The sequence below is a fragment of the Sinocyclocheilus grahami genome, unplaced genomic scaffold (assembly GCF_001515645.1).
Source record: "Sinocyclocheilus grahami isolate Dianchi unplaced genomic scaffold, SAMN03320097.WGS_v1.1 scaffold2476.1, whole genome shotgun sequence".
NCBI lineage: Eukaryota > Metazoa > Chordata > Actinopteri > Cypriniformes > Cyprinidae > Sinocyclocheilus > Sinocyclocheilus grahami.
This window is the reverse complement of record NW_015507655.1, coordinates 7,501-28,159: the sequence shown is the minus strand read 5'-3', so window position 1 is coordinate 28,159 and position 20,659 is coordinate 7,501. Positions and strand designations below refer to the sequence as shown.

General features: G+C 36.5%; 4 protein-coding genes across 5 annotated transcripts in view; 1 reads left to right on the top strand and 3 right to left on the bottom strand.

The window, feature by feature from the left end:
• The first annotated feature begins 1,085 nt into the window (after positions 1 to 1,085).
• On the top strand, positions 1,086 to 5,881 carry LOC107575130 (GTPase IMAP family member 8-like). Of its 2 annotated transcripts, none has more exons than XM_016261544.1 (3): positions 1,086 to 2,065; positions 3,793 to 4,563; positions 4,807 to 5,881. In XM_016261544.1, exons 1-3 carry the CDS (start codon positions 1,303 to 1,305, stop codon positions 5,439 to 5,441), a joined length of 2,169 nt encoding a protein of 722 aa, XP_016117030.1. In that variant the 5' UTR covers positions 1,086 to 1,302; the 3' UTR covers positions 5,442 to 5,881. The 2 variants fall into 2 exon arrangements, with proteins under 2 accessions (XP_016117030.1, XP_016117029.1); XM_016261543.1 differs by having other exon boundaries at positions 3,790 to 4,563.
• Positions 5,882 to 7,488: 1,607 nt separating this feature from the next.
• LOC107575128 (GTPase IMAP family member 7-like) lies at positions 7,489 to 9,870 on the bottom strand. Its single transcript, XM_016261542.1, has 3 exons — positions 9,755 to 9,870; positions 7,760 to 8,638; positions 7,489 to 7,664 (listed from the first exon to the last, which is right to left on the bottom strand). Exons 1-3 carry the CDS (start codon positions 9,771 to 9,773, stop codon positions 7,489 to 7,491), a joined length of 1,074 nt encoding a protein of 357 aa, XP_016117028.1. The 5' UTR covers positions 9,774 to 9,870.
• A 2,153-nt stretch (positions 9,871 to 12,023) lies between these two features.
• Positions 12,024 to 17,779, bottom strand: LOC107575131 (galectin-9-like). The gene is made up of 8 exons (XM_016261545.1): positions 17,727 to 17,779; positions 16,227 to 16,315; positions 15,218 to 15,425; positions 14,954 to 15,073; positions 14,075 to 14,104; positions 13,573 to 13,661; positions 13,256 to 13,412; positions 12,024 to 12,428 (listed from the first exon to the last, which is right to left on the bottom strand). The coding sequence occupies exons 1-8, from the start codon at positions 17,763 to 17,765 to the stop codon at positions 12,282 to 12,284; spliced, it is 879 nt and encodes a 292-aa protein (XP_016117031.1). The 5' UTR covers positions 17,766 to 17,779; the 3' UTR covers positions 12,024 to 12,281.
• A 2,846-nt stretch (positions 17,780 to 20,625) lies between these two features.
• LOC107575127 (GTPase IMAP family member 4-like) overlaps positions 20,626 to 20,659 on the bottom strand; it is a 3,413-nt gene continuing 3,379 nt past the window's right edge. Inside the window, exon 2 of the mRNA XM_016261541.1 lies at positions 20,626 to 20,659. This exon is cut by the window's right edge and continues 1,171 nt beyond it. The gene's annotated coding sequence lies outside the window, so the exon portion shown is untranslated.

The following is a 20,659-nucleotide window of genomic DNA, read 5'->3' as shown; positions in this document are numbered from 1 at the left end:
CACAGAATGTAAACAAATATAAAAGATAGAATATTAAGCGCCCTTTAGAAAACATTGTGTCTTGTGAAGTGTATGCAAATATGTTGTCAGTATCATCTTTATCTAACACTCCTGATTCATTAAACATTGCAACAGACATTTATCATGAGTTTTATCACTTTAAATATGGCAATTTATTAACTAATTTAATAATGCCTTAATATTTATTAGAAACAGCGTTCACAATTTGTTTGCAATTTGTCTTGGAAAATCTTCCTTGGATTTATTTATTTTTTTCTGTGTCAAATCAACTTGTCAAATAATAATAATAATAATAATAATAATAAAATAATAAATAAATAAAACTTTAAAGGAATATTTCAAGTTCAGGACAAGATCGATAGCATTTGTGGCATATTGTTGTAACACAAAAATGTCCACTTGTCCCTCGTTTTTTAAAACACATAAACAATAGAACTGAATAGGGAACATTTAATTTATAGACACAAGATATAAACAATATGTGCATCAACATGGTTTTAGTGTAAAAAAATGAATTGCTTGTAAAGTTATATCATATTTTATAACTCTGCCATGACAATGCAACACTATGAACATTAATAAAACTGTATACATGATTTTTAAAACAGATTCACAGCTTAAGCAGTATGCAAAATAACTATTTGTGTTTTATTAAAAAAATTGAAAAAATGTTCTTTTAAATTCTCAAATGGGCGTTTTTCACCTTAGCCTTGTTACAACAGTGAATTTCACTAACTTAACTGTAGGTGGCTCTAAAGTCACAGTTGCTTTAACCGCTTTACAACTTGTAAACAGTTGGAATGCTGAATTTGTGTAGATTGGTCACAGTTTACAGTGTTAAATATTCTGAATGCTGAAAACGTTTGAATACCCAGAATTCACTACTCACCCAGGACAAAGTTTGACAAAACAAAATGAAATGTGGAGCTAGATGATTAATGGTTTGGACTGAATAAATAAATAAATACATACATACAAACATACATACATACTGTTACATAAATACTACAATCAGTCACAAGAGAAGCATTCACTCATAAGAGTGCTAATGTCTGTTTCACAGAGTCTGATGAAGAACGTGATTCACAGGATCTGAGGATTGTGTTATTGGGAGCCTCTGAAGCTGGAAAGAGTCCAACAGCAAATTGAATATTGGGTCGAGAGGCGTTTAAAGAGAGCAGAACCCGAGAGAGTGAGAAACAGACAGGAAGAGTAGAAGACAGAAACATCTCCATCATCGACACGCCAGGATTCTTCAACACTCAACTGACTGATGAAGAGATGAAGAATGAAATGATGAAGAGTATGTACCTCTGTTATCCGGGTCCTCACGTGTTCCTGCTCGTCATCAACCTGGAGACCTTCAGAGAGGAGCAGAGGAACCTCGTGGAGCAAATTCAGGAGAACTTTGGAGAGGAAGCGTTGCTGTTCACAATGGTGCTGTTTATTGGACGAGAAAAAGTATCCAGAAGAGAATTTAATCAAATCATTGCAAGTGAAGAAACACAGAAAATACTGAACTATTTTGAGGGAAGATTTCATGTGATAAACAGCAAAAGTGAATGTGATTCCAGCCAGATCATAAAGCTCCTGAAGAATATTGATGAAATGGTGAAGAGTAATGGAGGACAAAACTACAGCAATGAGATCTACCTGAAGAATCAGAGAAAACTCAGAGAGCAGAAAGAGAGAATTAAACAAGCAGAAAAGAGACTAAAACAAGAAGAAGAGAGAATGAAACACGAGCAGGTGAGGAAAATACACATGGAGGTGAAGAAAATACAGGAAGATAGCGATACATGGAAGCAGAAAGGAGGGATAAATCAAAAGGGGGACATAACAATAAGAAGCAAAGAGCAGGGAATAAAAGATGACAATGAGAGGAAAAAAGATAATGTGAGTAAGAAGAAAACCCGATATCTTAGAGAAAACGAATCTGCTGTTCAGGAAAATCTCAGGAGACAGATGGAAAGTCGGAGAGAGAAAGAAAGATGTAGATGGAAACTAGAAAGAGAAATGACACAAGAAAATCCATCAAGACCAGGTAACTATTGAACCACTTGTGGTTAATTTTTTTACATTTTCATGTTCCAAAAATGCGAAGGGGACATTTACTCAGTATTTGAAAGCCTTCATTGTTAAGTTGAATAAATAAAGGTTTCACAATCAGTGCGCTGAAACCCAGAGATTCCCCTTCAGGAACTTGAGCTGCGTCGAAACGCTACGGGAACGCCTTCAGCGTGACCACACTCTGAATCACATGTGTAATCAGTCCAATGGATGGGCGAGATGTCATTGGCGGGGTGCCGTAACTACCAGGAAGCTTAAAAGCACGTGCGGTGGAACCGGCATCAGCTTTTCTGTCGTTCAGCAAGTGCGCTGTGTGTGTGTCAGTCGCTATCTGTTTGTGAGTCTTATTTAGTGTTGTTTGTCCACTTATAAGCTCCATTATGTCAAAGCTTTAGTCAAAAGAAGCATTTGGGCAAGCAGGCAGCGTTCAGGCTGTGTGTTCCTCCCTGCCCGTGTTATATTCCGGGTGGGGGCACACACAGTTTGTGTGTTGTCTGTTTGGGAGCGAACCACATAGAGTCAGCTCTCGAGGGAGCTCATGTTGAGCTCGTTGTCGAGACTCAGAAGCTGTGATTTCTTCCCCCTCTGAGTGAGAGCTCTCTGCTGCAGCTATTTTTCTCAGAGGAGATTACTATTTTTTGTGTAACCAATGCGTGAATTACATCATTTTCAGTTTTTGATGTGAATCTTACCAGACCAGACCGTGTTTACTCATTTGGTTGTTTGACTGCATTTAATTCTGAGGAATAAAATTAAGTATTTATCTGACTATGAGAAGTTGGATATACAGGGGCTCTTGGGTTAAAAATTCCTCGAGCAAGAGCACGTGTTTACCTCTCTTCCTCTGAGGAGGTTGAGGCGGTCAGCAGGGGCTGCTGGGCGGGAGCAGTCCCAACCTACCGTGTTCCAGGTCCTCATTCTGGGGGCGTCACTTCTCGTACTCCGCAGAGTCTAGAGTCAGAGTGGCTCTCCCAGGCCAAAGGTTTCTAGCGGAAGGCGGTTCTGCGGACCATCATTCTCGCTGGATAGTCTTTTCAACCGATCGCTTTGCTCCCGGGAGTTCTGGAGAGAGTGCGCCGGGACAGGGCCTGTCTGTTGTTAGTAGCCCCGTTCTGGCCGGGCATAGTATTCCCCAAAGGGAATGAGACGCTGCGTCTCAGGGCCATACTTCCGGCATCCCTGTCAGCACTTGCTTCATTCCTAGAAGCTGACGCCGGTTCCACCGCACGTGCTTTTAAGCGTCCTGGTCGTTATGTCACCCCGCCCGTGACGTCTCGCCCATCCATTGGACTGATTACACATGTGATTCAGAGTGTGGTCATGCTGAAGGCGTTCCCGTAGCGTTTCGACGTAGCATCTCATTCCCTTTGGGGGAACCATGGTTACATGTGTAACCTGGAGACGTTTTCCTTGTTCCCCTGTTGTGTTCTTAGTCATCTTTAGTTGTCATAGTTTCTGATTACTCCCTCGTTAATTTCCAAAGTCCCTAATTAGTTCTCACCAGTTCTGATTCAGTTAATCATCTGTTCCTTAGATCTTCTTCGTGTTTAATAAATAGCTTTGCATATATCGTGTGTAATTCTTGATCAGCGCCTGACAACTAAAGTCTTGATGGGTCGTATACCAAAGTAACCAAATGTTTCCACATTGACATTTCAGCAGTTTGGCACAGCAACATAATATTATCTCTAATTTCAGCAGATTTGAGGATCATGATTCTTGGTAAATCTGATGTGGGAAAGACTGCAACAGCAAACACCATCATGAGTAGAAATGCGTTTAGAGCGGAGGCACAATCTGATACTTTAACCTGTGAGAAACAAGATGCAGTAGTTTCTGGAAGGAATATCTCAATCATTGACACTCCTGGATGGTTAGATGCTCCGTGGTACAAGCACTTTCAGGATGAACTCAAGCGTGATATTAATAAATGCTTAGAAATGTCTGCTCCTGGTCCTCATGTGTTTCTGCTGGTCATCAGACTGAATGGGATATACACCGAGGAGGAGAAAAACACAGTAAAATGGATTCAGATGAACTTTGGAGAAGACGCAGTACGTCACACTTTTGTTGTGTTCACTCATGTGGATTTGCTGAAGGATGAATCATTGGATCAGTATATCAGAAAAAGCCCTGATCTACAGTTGCTGATGGACAGCTGTGGTGGCAGATTTCACTCATTCAACAATCAGCACAGAAACAACCAAAATCAGGCCACAGAACTGCTGGAGAAGATCGAACAACTGATTAAAGACAATGGAGGAGAACATTACGCCAATGAGAAGAGCCGAAAGAAGAAACAAGAGAAGATGAGACATGACAATAGTCAAGAGGACACAAAGAAGAACTTACATGATCTGACAAGAGAAACAGATGAACTCTTAACACTCATGATGGGTCTCGAGATGAGTGAGATGGCTCTGAGATTGTCACAAGTGAGAGAAATGGCACACAACAATCTGTCAAAACAAGGTAAATGGCAAACAATTCATGATTTCATTCCTTACATGTCAGAGACGTTCTTGTGGTTCTGCATGTTACGTGAGTTAGCTGAAGTCATGCATTAGTAAATCACATGGGAGCCTCTTTTAAACTGAAGTAAATGGGATGTTTTGTCTGACTGTGCATTATAGGTTTCACTGCTAAATTTCATACTGGCAGAGGACCCAGCCTTTTCAAATTCTTAATAACCTCATATATCTCTCTAACTAACAGATCTGAGGATTGTGCTGCTGGGTTTTCTTACAGCAGGTAAGAGTGCAACAGGAAACACCATCCTGGGCAGAAATGTGTTCAGTTCGAGTTTTATGACAACCACCAGGAGCTGTGAGAAACAAGAAGCAGTGGTGTATGGAAGGACCATCTCAATAATAGACACTCCAGGACTGTTAGATCCATTCTTATTCAGGCACATTCAAGATCATAATGAGTCTGATGTTGAGAAAAGCTTAGAAATGTCTGCTCCTGGTCCGCACGTGTTTCTGCTGGTGATCGGCATGGAAGGATTGGCAAGTGTGGAAAAGAACCCAGTCAAATGGTTCCAGGAGAACCTTGAAAAAGATGCTTTAAATCACACTGTCGTTCTTGTCACTCATGCTGATTTGCTGGATGCAGTGATTGATGAACCTCTGAATGAGTATATCAAAAAAATCAAGGACCTAAAATCACTGATAGACAGCTGTGGTGGCAGATATCACGCATTAAACAACAAGGACAGAAACAATCAAGGTCAGGTCACAAAGCTGCTGGAGAAGATTGATGAAATGGTACAGAGAAACGGAGGGAGGCACTACACCAGACAAAACATCTTTAAAAGACAAGATGATACAGGTGGTTGTGAAATTCAATAAAACCCATTAAAAAGAGGACCATACCTGACTCTAATTATTGCTACAGTGGTCATTCTGAGCAGTTTTTAATCAGTTTTGCCTTACTGGTTTACTTCAGTTTTACATATTTAAGCCACCAACTGTTATTTTAAGCAGAAAACTGGTGAAACGATCTAACCAAGGTGTACCTACCTATGCATTAAGGAGAAAAAAAGTCAGGACCTATCAATATTTAATGGTTCATTGATTTACAATGTAAATAATACTAAATAATGTAATGAGTGTGTTTATGTCACAAGCTAGTCATTTATAATGGGCTACCTTGTTCCTGCTACATCAGTACTTTTTCATTTTCTGAAACAAATAATCTTTAATAATAATAAAACAACTGTAACATTTAGCTTCACAGTTTTCTCAAATGCACTAAACTTCAGTTGTCTCACACTGTAGCTTATTTATATAAACGCTATACATGCACATGACCTCATACACAGTTTTGTGGTTCTTTGTGTTTTATCCCTGTTTTGTTTTGTTGTGTCTTTTATTGTCTTTTTTATATAGTGCAACCATTGTATTTAAATACCTTCATGTTTGCTTTCTTCTTGAGTTTGTCTAGTGCTGTTGTATGTAACATTGTATCTTTGTCATCCTATAAATGTCTGAAACAGAAATGTTAATCTCGTCTTTTAGTTTCTTTGACACTTTGTGATGCTTGGGTCACATCTAACATGCAGCAGTTCAAACGTTTAAGAGTTTCAGAGCATAGGGAGTATATATAAAGAAAGAGTGTTGAATTAAGGCTAACATCATTGTGAATGATAAGAGGCATCCTTTATCTTCTACTTTTAAATTGTTACCTTCTTACCGACGATATTGTGTTCCCAGAAGCTCGAAAAGCAGGTCAAAATTATCTTTTGTTCCCCAAGCAATTAATTTCTTACATTTTTCTTCCTCTAGTGGTAACTGATGGTTAGCTAGACTTGTTATTTTAAATTAGATTTATTAGTGTTAAATTATTGTTTACATTTATATATACCAAATGTGAATTGTTAAATGTGTGTGTGAGTGTATGCTGCAAATGTACTTTCCCTATGGGGATAAATAAATAAACTGAAACAGAAACTACAGTAGTAGCCTTATGGAGTTTATCGATGGCATAAAGGGGTTCAAACGTCATATTCACACATGCAATACATGCACATATTAACAGATTACAACTTCAAAATACAAGCATGAGCCATGCATGTGTAGCATCCTAGAACTGGTTAACGTTTGAATGCAAACAAAATACAAAAATTAAATAAAATTAGTATTAATATTTAAACCTAAACTACAATTTATAGGTCTCCTTATAAACAAACTTAAAGGAATGAATATATGAACTGGAGACATTTTGTATCTATAAATATTTTACAATTGTGATGCAAATCTCTTGCAATCACATACAATACATACTTATAAACTGACCAAACTGGTTTGATATATATAGCCTAGTTCAGATGGAGGAGTAATGAGAGAAGAATGAGTTTACCAACAAAAATAGATTCCTTCTAGAAGCTGAAGTACCTGCAGCAATGTAGCCTATTTCAGGTTTGCCAGAATTGCAAGTACACAGAGTATTTTTTTTCCCATGAGAACAGGTTAAGAACGAGTGAGGTAAAATGAACGGGTGAGTCACCCTCAGTGACACTCATGAGAACCGGATCTGCCAGAGACCAACAAGACTCCACCCAAAAGAAGAATTATATTCTTGCAAGCGTAACTTCAGCAGACTCATGGCAACACCATGGTGAAGCACCATGTGAATGACGTATGGGATTTCTTGGACTTCTGCGCAGCCTCCATCCCCATACCCCTTTAGTTCCTCCACCAACTGTAAACGCTTAGAAGCAACTTTACACAAACAATATCTACCAGACTATAGAATAAATGTTTTAACAGGTCAAATCAATGCTAACTCTCAATACACTGTCCAATGACATTTATCATTTACACTAAAACCTTGAAACTGGTGACATCAGCGGACTGAATAATAGGTGGACGTCCAGTGCATGAAAAATATGATTCTTCAGGGAAATGTTAAAACTAAGTTGTTTAAATCATGTGCTTCTTGTTTCTCACAGGTTTGACTGCTTGATGGGAGACTCGTGTTGGTTGTGAACGCATCTCTGGCCAGGATGGTGTTCGCTGTGGAGCTCTTTCCTGATCCACTTTTACCCAGAAGAACAATCCTCAAATCAGACACTGTGAAGAAATAAAGTTAGTTAACTTAACAACATATGTCAATAAACAGTGGAGTAATTGATCAAGTTACATGTTATAAACAGCTAAATATTGACCGTTTATTGAATTATGTTCTGGTGTCGTTTTCATCTCCTGCCCGATCAAACTTGTTTCATGTGTTTGGTCGCTGTGATTTCCTTCTGGAGAGCCTTTTTCTCTCTCATTTGTTGCTCTTTGGTCTTTCTGAACACTGTTTTCTGTTTCTTCATCTCTGATCTGTTCCTCTGCTCTGTTGTCTTCTTCTCTGTTCTTCTCTTTCTCTTGGCTTGTTATTTGCGCGTCTAGACTGATCTTCTCTTTTCCATCTCTTCGTTTCGTCCTCGTCTCATCTTGACTGTTCTTCACGTAGATCTCTTTAGTATAATGTTCTCGTCCGTTCTTCCTCACCACTTCATCAATGTTCTCCAACAGGCTCGCGATCTGCTTCCTGTCTCTCTTGTTTTTATGAATGATCACGTGACACTTCTCTTCACAGAAGCTCAGCAGTTCTCGAGTTTTTCTGTCCAGCCTGAACTCGATCCACTCTCGTTTGGACATCGCCTCTCTTCCCGTGAACAGCACCATGGTGAACCTGAAAGCGTCCTTTCCAAAGTGCTCATAAATCTTTTTTACGATCTTCACCACGTCTTCGATGAATCTGTCGAGTCTGATGACGAGCAGGAACACGTGAGGACCAGGATCAGAGAGATACAGACTCTTCATCATTTCATTCTTCATCTCTTCATCAGTCAGTTGAGTGTTGAAGAAACCTGGCGTGTCGATGATGGAGATGTTTCTGTCTTCTACTCTTCCTGTCTGTTTCTCACTCTCTCGGGTTCTGCTCTCTTTAAACGCCTCTCGACCCAGTATTACATTGCCTATTGAACTCTTTCCAGCTTCACTTCTTCCAAACAACACCATCCTCAGCTCTTGATCAGCAGGTGGTTCATCGGACTCTGGGAAATAATGAGAAATAATCATCAGAAGAAGTTTGTGGACTAAATATTCGGTGTGATTATTTAATAAATATTACAGGTAACATAAGGTAGTACAATAGAAAACAGTAATGGTTTGGATCATGAAAAGTGTGTTATGCAATAAAGCAAAACAGGTAATTGGACTACAGTTGTTATAAGGTTAGAGAAAGTGTTGACTGGGTTTGGTGAAAACAAAAAAAATAAAAAAATAAATTTTTTAAATAAATAAATATATATATATATATATAATGTTCAAATGTAGTCAACACTATCCAAAAAAACAAACAAACAAACAAAAAACAGTATGATACCAATAAAAGATGCCAATAAGCTTCCAAGTAGGTGTGTTCTCTTAAAGAGACAGTGTCTTAAATACCTAAATATCATATAATCCACAAACAATGCATGAGGAACTAAACTAAACAAACAAACAAAAAAGAAACACAAGGAAATGTACTATCATATATTATTAAAATAAAAATCAAGAGGAAATATGGCAGTACATTATGGCCCATGTACAGTAATATCAGATGACACGACAGTACAAAAGTGAAGTAATTATATATATATATTTTTTTTTCTTTAGAACAACACAATGAATCATTCACAGAATATGTGATAACAAGTAAATTGGCTCTTGTAAACTTTGAGACAAAAAAAAAAGTTGTCCAAATGTGTTGATCAATTTGACAATTTGATCACAATATCAACCTGAAGTGACACATTAAAAAACACATTGATTGTATCTGAAACATAATAACTACAATAACAGATCACAAACATGATAACTTGACAGCACACACGTATTTGTGTTGTCTATATACATTTGTACTTTTAGTCTACTATTCACTACTATCTACTAACTAAACCATTGGTGCAAATATAGACACATTTGGATCATGTTTTATTGTTTATGTGAAGATATATACAGTATATATTCAGAAATCACCCGTGTTAACAGTGTGTTAAACACATGATAGTCATTGAGATCAACTACAATCTAGTTAAACAGGTTTTGTTGTGTAAGTTTATCTAGCATGCTCTACAGTGATTATCGTATCGGTTTGCTATTATATCATATCAATTCAAACATACCTGTGTGTTCTGGGTTCATCACGCTGTGTTGGTTTGGCTGATATCTGTAAGTTTCCCAGTCTCAGTGTGAATCCAGCGAGAGAATGAAGGGATTTGAGCTCGAGCTGTTGTGACACTGAAACTCCCTCTATTGTGATGAACTGATGACAATGAAGACTAACACTGTGACGTGTGAATGAAAGGCTTTCTGACACACTTTTATTTCAATGATTTTGTTATGTGTTTTTTAAACCATATTTGACGATGCTTTAATTCAGATTTTATTTTTTTTTATTTGTCAGTCAGTTGTATCATCAGTAACTGAAAGTGGCCGGTTTTTCCTTCTTTTTTTCACAAACAGCAATGAAAACGAAAATTTCACATTTTGGTCCTTGAGTTCATCTTTATAGTAAATGTTGTCATTTCTGAGCGGTCATTTCAGCCACAGAATGAAATAAAACACAAAGCTGCTGAATATCAGACGTCACTGATTTCTGTTTTTGAGATGTTTCTGTGCTCCACCCTTCAGCACACCTTAAACCTGTTCAACAAACACACTGAACTACATCTGGAGAGTCACTGATGTCTGTAGGAGTTACTGATGTTGCGAAATGCACAGTCAAAAAATATGTCTAAGTTGTAAACAAAACAAAGAATATTGGAAAAAAATGTTTTCGGAAAGAACACTTTCTTTCTTTTTTTCTTTGTGGTAATTATTTGTGAAATTGACTAGCAATTCCTGAGTGAAAATTATTTCAAAGTAAATCATATATATATATATATACAATGTTTTTCACAGTGTGCAGGCAAACATTTTAGACATAACTCAGACAAAATATGGAAAAGCCTGCAATCTTTGTTTTGTTTGATTTATTTATTTATTTATCATTGTTCTCTTACAGTTTTCTGAGATTTTCTAACTTCAATTCTTGTTTCCCAGCAACATGTCCTGCAAACATTTTATTCAGCCACATTTCCCACCACAAGAGGACACTATGAATCCAGATCCTGCCTGGATAGCTTGGCAGAGCAAAACCTGAAAAATCTATAAAAAAATAAAGTCAGAAAAAATGTATTATAATAAGAATCAAAGTAGCATACAGTAAGTGCTTTTATTTTTGGGGGGATTGGTGTTAAAGAATTGTGTTATAAGAACATGTCCTGCAAACATTTTATTCAGCCACATTTCCCACCACAAGAGGACACTATGAATCCAGATCCTGCCTGGATAGCTTGGCAGAGCAAAACCTGAAAAAATCTATAAAAAATAAAGTCAGAAAAAATGTATTATATTAAGAATCAATGTAGCATAAGTGCTTTTATTTTTGGGGGAATTGGTGTTAAAGAATTGATATAATAACCCCTACAAATACAACTCATTATATACACACTATAAACACTTTAAAGGAGACAGACCTGTAGATGTTTGTGAAGGATGTTTTCTCTGTTTTGGAGGGATGATTATTTTAACAGTAAATCATACCCTATTTATTGCATCAAAATGTGTTAATACTTTATTTAAGGGTGGATAATTGTATCAGTTGTTTAATGCAACAATACATAACTACAATAATTGTGTCTAGTGCTCTTATGAAAGTTTATAGCATGATTTGTGATCCTCGTGATCATAAACTTTTGAATGTGTGCTAGCTTTACACATGTGGGTGGATCAGCTGCACTCAAAATAATAAAGGAGGGACAAAAATGTATACATAAATGTTAGTCATGTTTAGCATCTCTGTTGTTTCACACAAGTATTATTATTATTATTGTGCAATCTAAAAACAATGTGTTTGTAGGCATATTTAAAATAGGCTGGACCCACCCACACAGAACACTTTGTTTATTCATTTTAAATGATTCATTGTAAAAATGATTGTTACAGTTAGCTATCATAACTTGAAAAGTAGCATTAGAATGAGAGATCTTAAAGAGATAGTTCACCCAAAAAAATGTAAAATTCTGTCATTAATTACTTCCCCTCATGTCATTTCAAATGCCATAAGACCTTCGTTCATCTTCAGAACACAAATTAAGATATATTTGATGAAATCCGAGAGCTTTCTGACCCTTCATAGACAGCAACACAACTGAAATGTTATTATCCGTTATTAAGGGGCAATGCGCTGTGGCTTGTTTGCAAGCAGAGGAATGCACACGCATGTGTTTCAGTTGTGTTGCTGTCTATGGAGGGTCAGAAAGCTCTCGGATTTCATCAAATGTATCTTAATTTGTGTTCTGAAGATGAACAAAGGTCTTATGGCATTTGAAATGACATGAGGGGAAGTTTGGGGGGAACTATCCCTTTAATCATAGTTTCACTTAGTACAATGACACATTACAAGTAGACTAGACATACAATTTTAAGGCAGCATGAACACTTATTTTTACAGCGCTGCTGCTGTGGACATTCAATCGCATGGGTATCAGATTAATATGCATGCAAGCAAAATATATTTGCATATGAATACACAGATCATTGCATGTTTCTTTCTTTCATTTATGCAGGTTTTGAACCTATTCCTCATAGACCTGTATGGATTCTTTGTCAGGGCTGCACAAAGCTCAGCTGCACGTCTCCACTAACTTCCAAAACATCAATCTCCTCCAGTTTAGTGTAGCGATGGCTGTAAGTGCAAGCTTTTTCACCATTGACAAACATCTTGTAATTATCAGGACTGCAACAAATGGTGACCTGAAATACACATACAAGTCAAAAATGTGAAATCATTTATAAGCGAACAAACCGAATCTTTAGAATCCTCGATTTGAACTCTTATTTATTGGAAACATCAACTTAAATCAATGCAAATATATAAGTGTGAGTGTGATTGCATTGTTAATTTCTAAATGAAGGGGAAAAATGCAAATCCACTAAATGAATTTGTTGAGTTTGTATACATTTTCTGAGGATGATGCATGGTTAGGTTTTCATCCATACCATCATCTCGGTTGAGACTGACATTTCAGTGTTTCTAGTATGTAAGAGATATTGAAGCATTAATAATTTCAGATAAATGCATTAAATATAAACATACTTCAATGATACTAAAATTATAGTTCTGTTATTTTGTTTGCATGCCAGTTGACGGTTGACTTGCTCTTAGGTGACATCATTCATATGCTTTGGGTATGAGAAAACTATATTTTATCATCGACAACATCAGTTTGTAATGTTGATGCAATAATACTGCCATTGATTTTTTTTATTGACATTTCAATATTGTTTCAACAACTGAGGATGCAAAAGTGATACTGACACAACATCACAACATAATGTTAAATTAATGCAATTAACACTGATGCATCAACACTCACTTTACATTTTGATGGATGGCAATGGTTGCTTGCTGTCTGTGATATGAAATGTGCCATCTAATGAACCATTATAGATTGTTTTGTATAAAAGAATACCCCCCCCCCTCCACCCTCAACCTCTATTGTACAGTCATGTACACATTGTCCATTTGAACAGAAAGGGTATGTACAGGAATTATAAAGACACATACTGTATATGACTACCTGAAAAGGCTGCCCTCTCTCAAACAGCTTGAGTCCAGATTGCTCCTCATTTCCCCATGTCCCATCCTCATAGCTGTTGCACACAACCACATTCTCATCAAAACAAAGACTGTAGTAAAATGCAATTCCAGTTCTGTGCCGTAGACTAAACTCGACTCTGTTGGTGAAAGAAAATGAGAGGAAATTTTATGAAAAATAAATAAATAATTAAAGGACGATCTCACTTTATTGATCAGGAAGATGTGACATTCTAATAGTATTAGAGAATATTCAAGGGAAAAAAATAAAAAATGAAGGCTGAAGTGATATTGTCAAACCGTTTTGCTTGTGGGGTGATGACTCCTTGGATGATGATGCATTTTGCAGGCTGTACTCCATCATAGATGATGCTTTTGTACGGGACTGTCTGATTGAGCCAAAGTAATAATATATCGCAATGTGATACTGTCTATATTAAGTATTTAGTCTGTTGTCAAGCTTTAAAAAACATACATTCCAATATGCTTTGAAAAAAAAAGTCATAATAAGATATTTAAACCAATCAGTATTTAACGACTGAAAATTTCAAATCTGTTTTTAATTGACCCTTGTTTTGTGATAATATTCAACATCATGTAGAGCTCTATATAAAACTGGCCAAAAGAAGCCATTTCTCCAAAATGTCTTTATCTTGAATCACAAGTAAGTGTGACCGAAAATTTATAGGTCATGAAATTGTCACAGAGATTCTAAACACATCTAAACACATCTAGACCGTCATAATGCATCATTAAAGATGTGTGGAGATTGTTTGTCTGCCAAATATTTATAATAACTTACCAAAGATCCTGGAAGTGCTGCATGACGAGGCTGTAAAAGAAATATAGATATTTAGGACAGGAACACGTTTAGTAGAATTCGAAATAAAACAAATACAATTATGTGTGCCATTCTATATATCATAGAAAATATATTCCCTGAAGTGAGTGGCGGGTCTGGCTATAGGTGACATTCGTAAGACAGCTCAATAGCTACTCCATCATTAACAATATTAGAGTATTAGAATGTCTGTGCAATAGATTATATTGTGATCTTTCATTTTCAGACCATACAAGAAGAAATAAATAAAATAAAAAGTCCTGCTTGCACTCATCCCTATAATGACAGTGAATAGTGACCAACTTCAAGCTTTAAAAAAATTGTAAATTATGACCTGTAGTAAAATATATTGTCAGATATTGCTCACTGAATGTCATTAAAGGAGAGAAGAATAGAGCAATTAGTAAATAGCTGAACTTGTGAATTTACATTCTAGCTTTCGAAAGACATTAGTTTGTCAGCTAATGTTAGCTAACGTATCTACCTTCTTCCTATATTAGCCTTGCCACAGAGTACGGTGATACCAGCTGAACTCAGCATGAGGGGCACTGGTATTTCATTTGATCCCAGTTTAAATGGGGAAACAGAATCAAATTAGGAAAATCAGCAACAGTGCATATTGTATTTTTCTACATGTTGTTTTAGATCATGAACATTTTCTAATTACACAGACACTTTACTTTCTCAGACACACATAACAGATCATTTTGTATGTAGTTTTGATTTTCAAATGACATATTACTTTAAAATATTTCTCACATCATATTTTTTGTATTTTAATTGGACACGTGATTAGAAAGTATTTGTGATTTTTTTTATGCATTTCTTGTCATTTCTCACCGCAAGAGAGTGGAAGGTAACTAAACTCAGTTCCACCGTTCCAACCACGCAGATGCGATCCACATCTGAGAACGGCATACGGTGCTTGTACTCCGAAAAAGGTTTCCCATTGGCGAGTATCTAAAGGCCAAAACCATTGTCGTTATTCTGCTACAGTAAAAAAGGCCTTTTAGTGACAGTTGATGGAAAGATTGTTTTTTTCCATACCTGAAAAAAAGGGAAACAATCAATTATTTACAGAGAGAAAATCAAAGTTGAAGTCACCTTGTAAGACTCCTGCGTGACGAGGATCTGCAAAGAAAACGTCTGGCCTCTCGGGAAGGGCGTTTCAAACTTGCGTTCCTCCCAGCCCCACGTCCCATTCTGGTGGGTGTTGTGCACAACGTACCCAGGGCCAATCCAGAGCATCTGATAGCGAGGGTTAACTTGCAGAGCAACAACCTCAGCCCCTTGTTGGAGGTTTACGTTAAATCTGGAGAAGATGCAATAGAGAGGAGGAGAATAACAGCTGTAACGTACACTATAAAAAAAAAAATGTTATATGTATATATCTTTTTTTTTTTACAGTAAAAGACTACATTTAAAAAAACCCTGTTGATTAACATTAAGTTCCCTTACTCTAAACAGTGTAAAAACTGTAATAGATGTAATGGGACATTTCAGTAAGACACTGATACAATTACAGTTTGTGGAAGTGAAAAATAACTATTCATCGTATAACTTGCAGTGAGAAATCGTCAACTTGCTTTACGAAAATATCTTGTGATGTGTGGCATTTCACATTTGATGGCATTTCATTAATTCTATTTTTGTTGTTGTTGTTATCGGTAATGCACATGTGTGTTACATCTTATGTTACAGAATGTTTATTGCATTGTTTTAGTCTCATGTGTGTTCTCATGGTGTTTTGTATATTTGTATGTGTATATAACACTGTGGTGTTTCTATATATTAGTGTGTTTCTCAGCTTGTGGAAAAGCTATTGTGATGTTGTGAACTTTGAGATATTGTAAGATATCGTGAACTTTGATTCATCATGTGGTTTTCTTATTTCCTGTGTTTTTGGTGGTTGTCAGTGCATTACAAAAGGTGTACAATCTGTTTTGTACCTTTTGTAATGCAATAATTATCTTTTTTTTTTTACAGTGTAATAAGACATAAAAGTTATATTTTTGGGGAAAGTTCACCTGAAAATGAAAAAAAAAAGCATCATCATTAATTAGGTTAATAAGATAAACAAAATAAAGCGCATATAAAGCAGACTAATTCTCACCTGTCTGCATTCAGCAAAACCCGTCCACATACAGTGATACTCATCCCATCTTGTAGTCCTCCTCTGATCATACAACTGAATGGGACAACCTGTGTGAAAGATTTTCATACCAGTCATCAGATAAAATGAGTGCTTGTTCATCCTCATACTTGTTTGCAATCATTTTATGCCGCCATTATTAAAGAAAATGGCAACAATTCCAGTGTTTTTTTCCCTCATGGATCACAGAATGTATCAAAAAAGAAAGTGGGGCCCAGATGGGTTGAAGGGAAGAGACAGAGGGGCATAATGTTGTTCACACACTGAATGAAAAGTGTCACGCTATGACTTTAAATTTCAAAAACAATATTTTCTATGGGTCTACGCACCCAAGTCCCTGTTCAAAATGCACTCGCAAGTGTGTTAAATTATATTGGTCTCAAATTGTTGTTAAAAATAACAAGAAATTATATAATTTTTAACTACAAATGCGAGACAGTTTAGTAAATGGCCCTTGAGTGACGTATGCACACTGGACATCCTGCGAAAGCTTGACACGCGCACATCAATATTGCATCATTTTGGTCACGCTGAACAACAATGTATTACTGCATTTGCATTATTGTAAGGTTAAGTTTAGGGTTGGGGTAGGTGTAGACATTAACGCAGTCTAATAGGTGGCAAATTTAATTCATTTGTTATTTTCCGGCCATAGCTGTATCCCTTCTAGCCACAACCCAGTTTCTGCGCTACTAGTGTCATCTAGCGGAACTACAGAAATAAAGCATGTTTTCAAAGAAACATTGCAAACACCCGTTTCACTCGTTACGCGACATCATAAACACAGCACTTACGGGTCTATAAAAGGCTACTTTCAATAAAAGGTTCAACCTAAAACTTTTAACTTCAAGTGTAGCTTACCTGTGGAGAAGAAACTCTGCAGGTTTGTCGTATCACTTTAAACCCAACCATTTCATCAAATTCCTCCATCTTGTAACAACACTGACAATGCTAAGCCTTGGTTTACCCCATTACTGTCTCTGTGCATTTTGGAAAGTCTTTAATTTTTGGCTTGTACTTCTGAAATGGAATCTAAATGTCGTTTTTCCACATCAGCTAAACACGTTCAGGCTAAAACCATTGAAAACACAAAGACAAGATAACGAATGCCATGGAATTTCTCAAATTGTATGAGCTCAAATAAAACTTGTTAAGATATATTCAGGTTTAGGAAACTTGTGATTGCACAGGAATAAAGTAATTTAGCTTTACTAATTTAGGGGTTCAGCTCTGCATTAGTGAAAGAGTTTCAAGGGAGTTTCATATAAGGTTAAACTCATCTGAAATATGCAGACTAGACTAATGGAGCAAATTCTCATGCCCAAGTAGCAAACAATTGTTCCAATCCAGTTACAAAGCTGTAACGAATAAATATTCATGCAATGCCCAGCACAATAATATTTTGGGCAGCACTGCAGCAAGAAAAGAGTATTGCAGGCATGTATAATATTGGTCACTTACTGGGTTGATAAATGGGGGTTGCTGCTGATTCAGAGCCATTTTGCCAGATCTTGCTCTCCAGTCTTCAAGTTGTTATATTGTAAAATGTCTAGCATCTACAGTGCAGCTATAGATGACTGAAGCTTCACTAACAGGTTTCAGCTTGTCTGAGTTAATGTTTAACCTCTGTGTTTTAATTACATGACGTATATAAATGTAGGAATCACTGGCCCACAAACAGAATCTAGACCAGTGAGTGAAAGATCCCTACATATAATACATAGCTTTTCATTGCACTATACGATCAATTGTCTTTAATGATTCAGACTAATTCAAATAGACTTTGGCACTGTTTGATTGACTTCAATGATAACGAATTGTGTGGCCGAGTTAAATAAAAGTAGACCATCATTTCAAAGTCCAGCTAAGATTTACAATGATTATTTTGAAGGTTTAGGCCAGACAGTTTTAGACAGCAGAAATAGGTTGGGCACATGCATGTAGAAAAGCCTGTGTTTATTAAGTTTTATTATCATCAACATTGCAGCTGTGGACGACAGTCCCACTGGTATCACCGGTCTCAGATTAACTAATACACACACACACACACACACACACACACACACAGTTTAAATTCTGAGTGTTCATTATGTGGCCCAATCACTTGCTGCAGTGCTGTACAGTGCTACTGATTGATTGACGTCAATTATAATGAATTGTTCCCCCCAGTCCTAAAAGTGGAGCAGAATTCAGGAACAGATATTTAATGATTAATTCAAAGTCTAACCATGCAATGCCCAGCACAATAATATTTTGGGCAGCACTGCAGCAAGAAAAGAGTATTGCAGGCATGTATAATATTGGTCACTTACTGGGTTGATAAATGGGGGTTGCTGCTGATTCAGAGCCATTTTGCCAGATCTTGCTCTCCAGTCTTCAAGTTGTTATATTGTAAAATGTCTAGCATCTACAGTGCAGCTATAGATGACTGAAGCTTCACTAACAGGTTTCAGCTTGTCTGAGTTAATGTTTAACCTCTGTGTTTTAATTACATGACGTATATAAATGTAGGAATCACTGGCCCACAAACAGAATCTAGACCAGTGAGTGAAAGATCCCTACATATAATACATAGCTTTTCATTGCACTATACGATCAATTGTCTTTAATGATTCAGACTAATTCAAATAGACTTTGGCACTGTTTGATTGACTTCAATGATAACGAATTGTGTGGCCGAGTTAAATAAAAGTAGACCATCATTTCAAAGTCCAGCTAAGATTTACAATGATTATTTTGAAGGTTTAGGCCAGACAGTTTTAGACAGCAGAAATAGGTTGGGCACATGCATGTAGAAAAGCCTGTGTTTATTAAGTTTTATTATCATCAACATTGCAGCTGTGGACGACAGTCCCACTGGTATCACCGGTCTCAGATTAACTAATACACACACACACACACACACACACACACACACACACACAGTTTAAATTCTGAGTGTTCATTATGTGGCCCAATCACTTGCTGCAGTGCTGTACAGTGCTACTGATTGATTGACGTCAATTATAATGATTGTTCCCCCCAGTCCTAAAAGTGGAGCAGAATTCAGGAACAGATATTTAATGATTAATTCAAAGTCTAACTTTCTAAAAACATACATAATGACCAACTCACACAAACAATGATATTGCTAATATTATTGAAGATTAAATATGTAAACTCTAACATTATAAACCAATGTCTATAAAAAAACACAGTATTTGACACTATACAGAAACGATTGCTACACACCTTACGTTGCATGCATATCTAACCTTCCATAACCCCCAGCAAGTGCTTAGTGACATTTAACAGCAGAGTAAGGTAGCACGGTAAAAAATAACTAAATAAATAAAAATAACTAAATAGATATGATTATATATACTTCCAGCCACGGCCTTAGATGACTTCAACTGAAATAAAATAAGACATTAAATCTCTCAAGATCTGATTAAACAACTCCACAAACAGCAGCAGTAGCTTCACTCATTACTAACCAGACTGACTTTATTTCTGTCAGACGTCTAGAGAAGCTCTTATTGAGAATGAACAGAGGTTTAGATCTTGATGCTTGATGTTTTATTGGAAAAGGGCTAATGTAATGAATACAATAAAACTACACATCACATGTACTGCATGCACATATATGTATGTGTACTGCATGCACATATATATATATATATATATTAGACAATGAATGCATATAAATAATAGCTCCACTGTCAGTGCCAGCAGGCTGTCATAGGAAAGTCACTAGGTAAACTGCATGTGTTCCTCAAACACACCTTCCATTGTTGGCCTCTGGTAACTTTCACTTTCATGACTCACTCTTGTTTACTTCCTCATATAAATTGTGCATGGTGATTTGATCAAAAGCCTTGAGAAAAAAGAAGCTCATTTAGTTGTAATGTACTAGACACCCCTGTTAAGTGCCCTAGAATCATGGGTCTTCTAAATAAATAATCACCGAAAAGGACAGTTTCAAGAAACAAATTCATCTTAATGTCTTACTGCTAAATAATGATGTTAAGATTGTCCACATAGCTGAATGTATAAAGAAACAACATATCCACGTGTCTGTAATCTTACTAACTGAAATAAAAGCCTACTTACATTTTTTTTTTAATAGTTAACATTTCTTGTTTGATTCCTAGCAATTTACACAGCAAATGTTTACATATATTGCTAAGTGTGTTTACACACAAGGAATTTGTGTCAGGAGCTTCCAGTACAGAAGGTACAGACATAACTATAACTTAAGGTAATAAAAACACTAATAATAAAGAGAATAGACAATCAATTATAAATAACAATATAGTAATACAATAGAGAAAAATAAAATGTCAGTAGACAGAAATGTGAATGTACATAGGTGCTATTTACAGATGTACAGTCCTGAGATGTGTTATGTATTG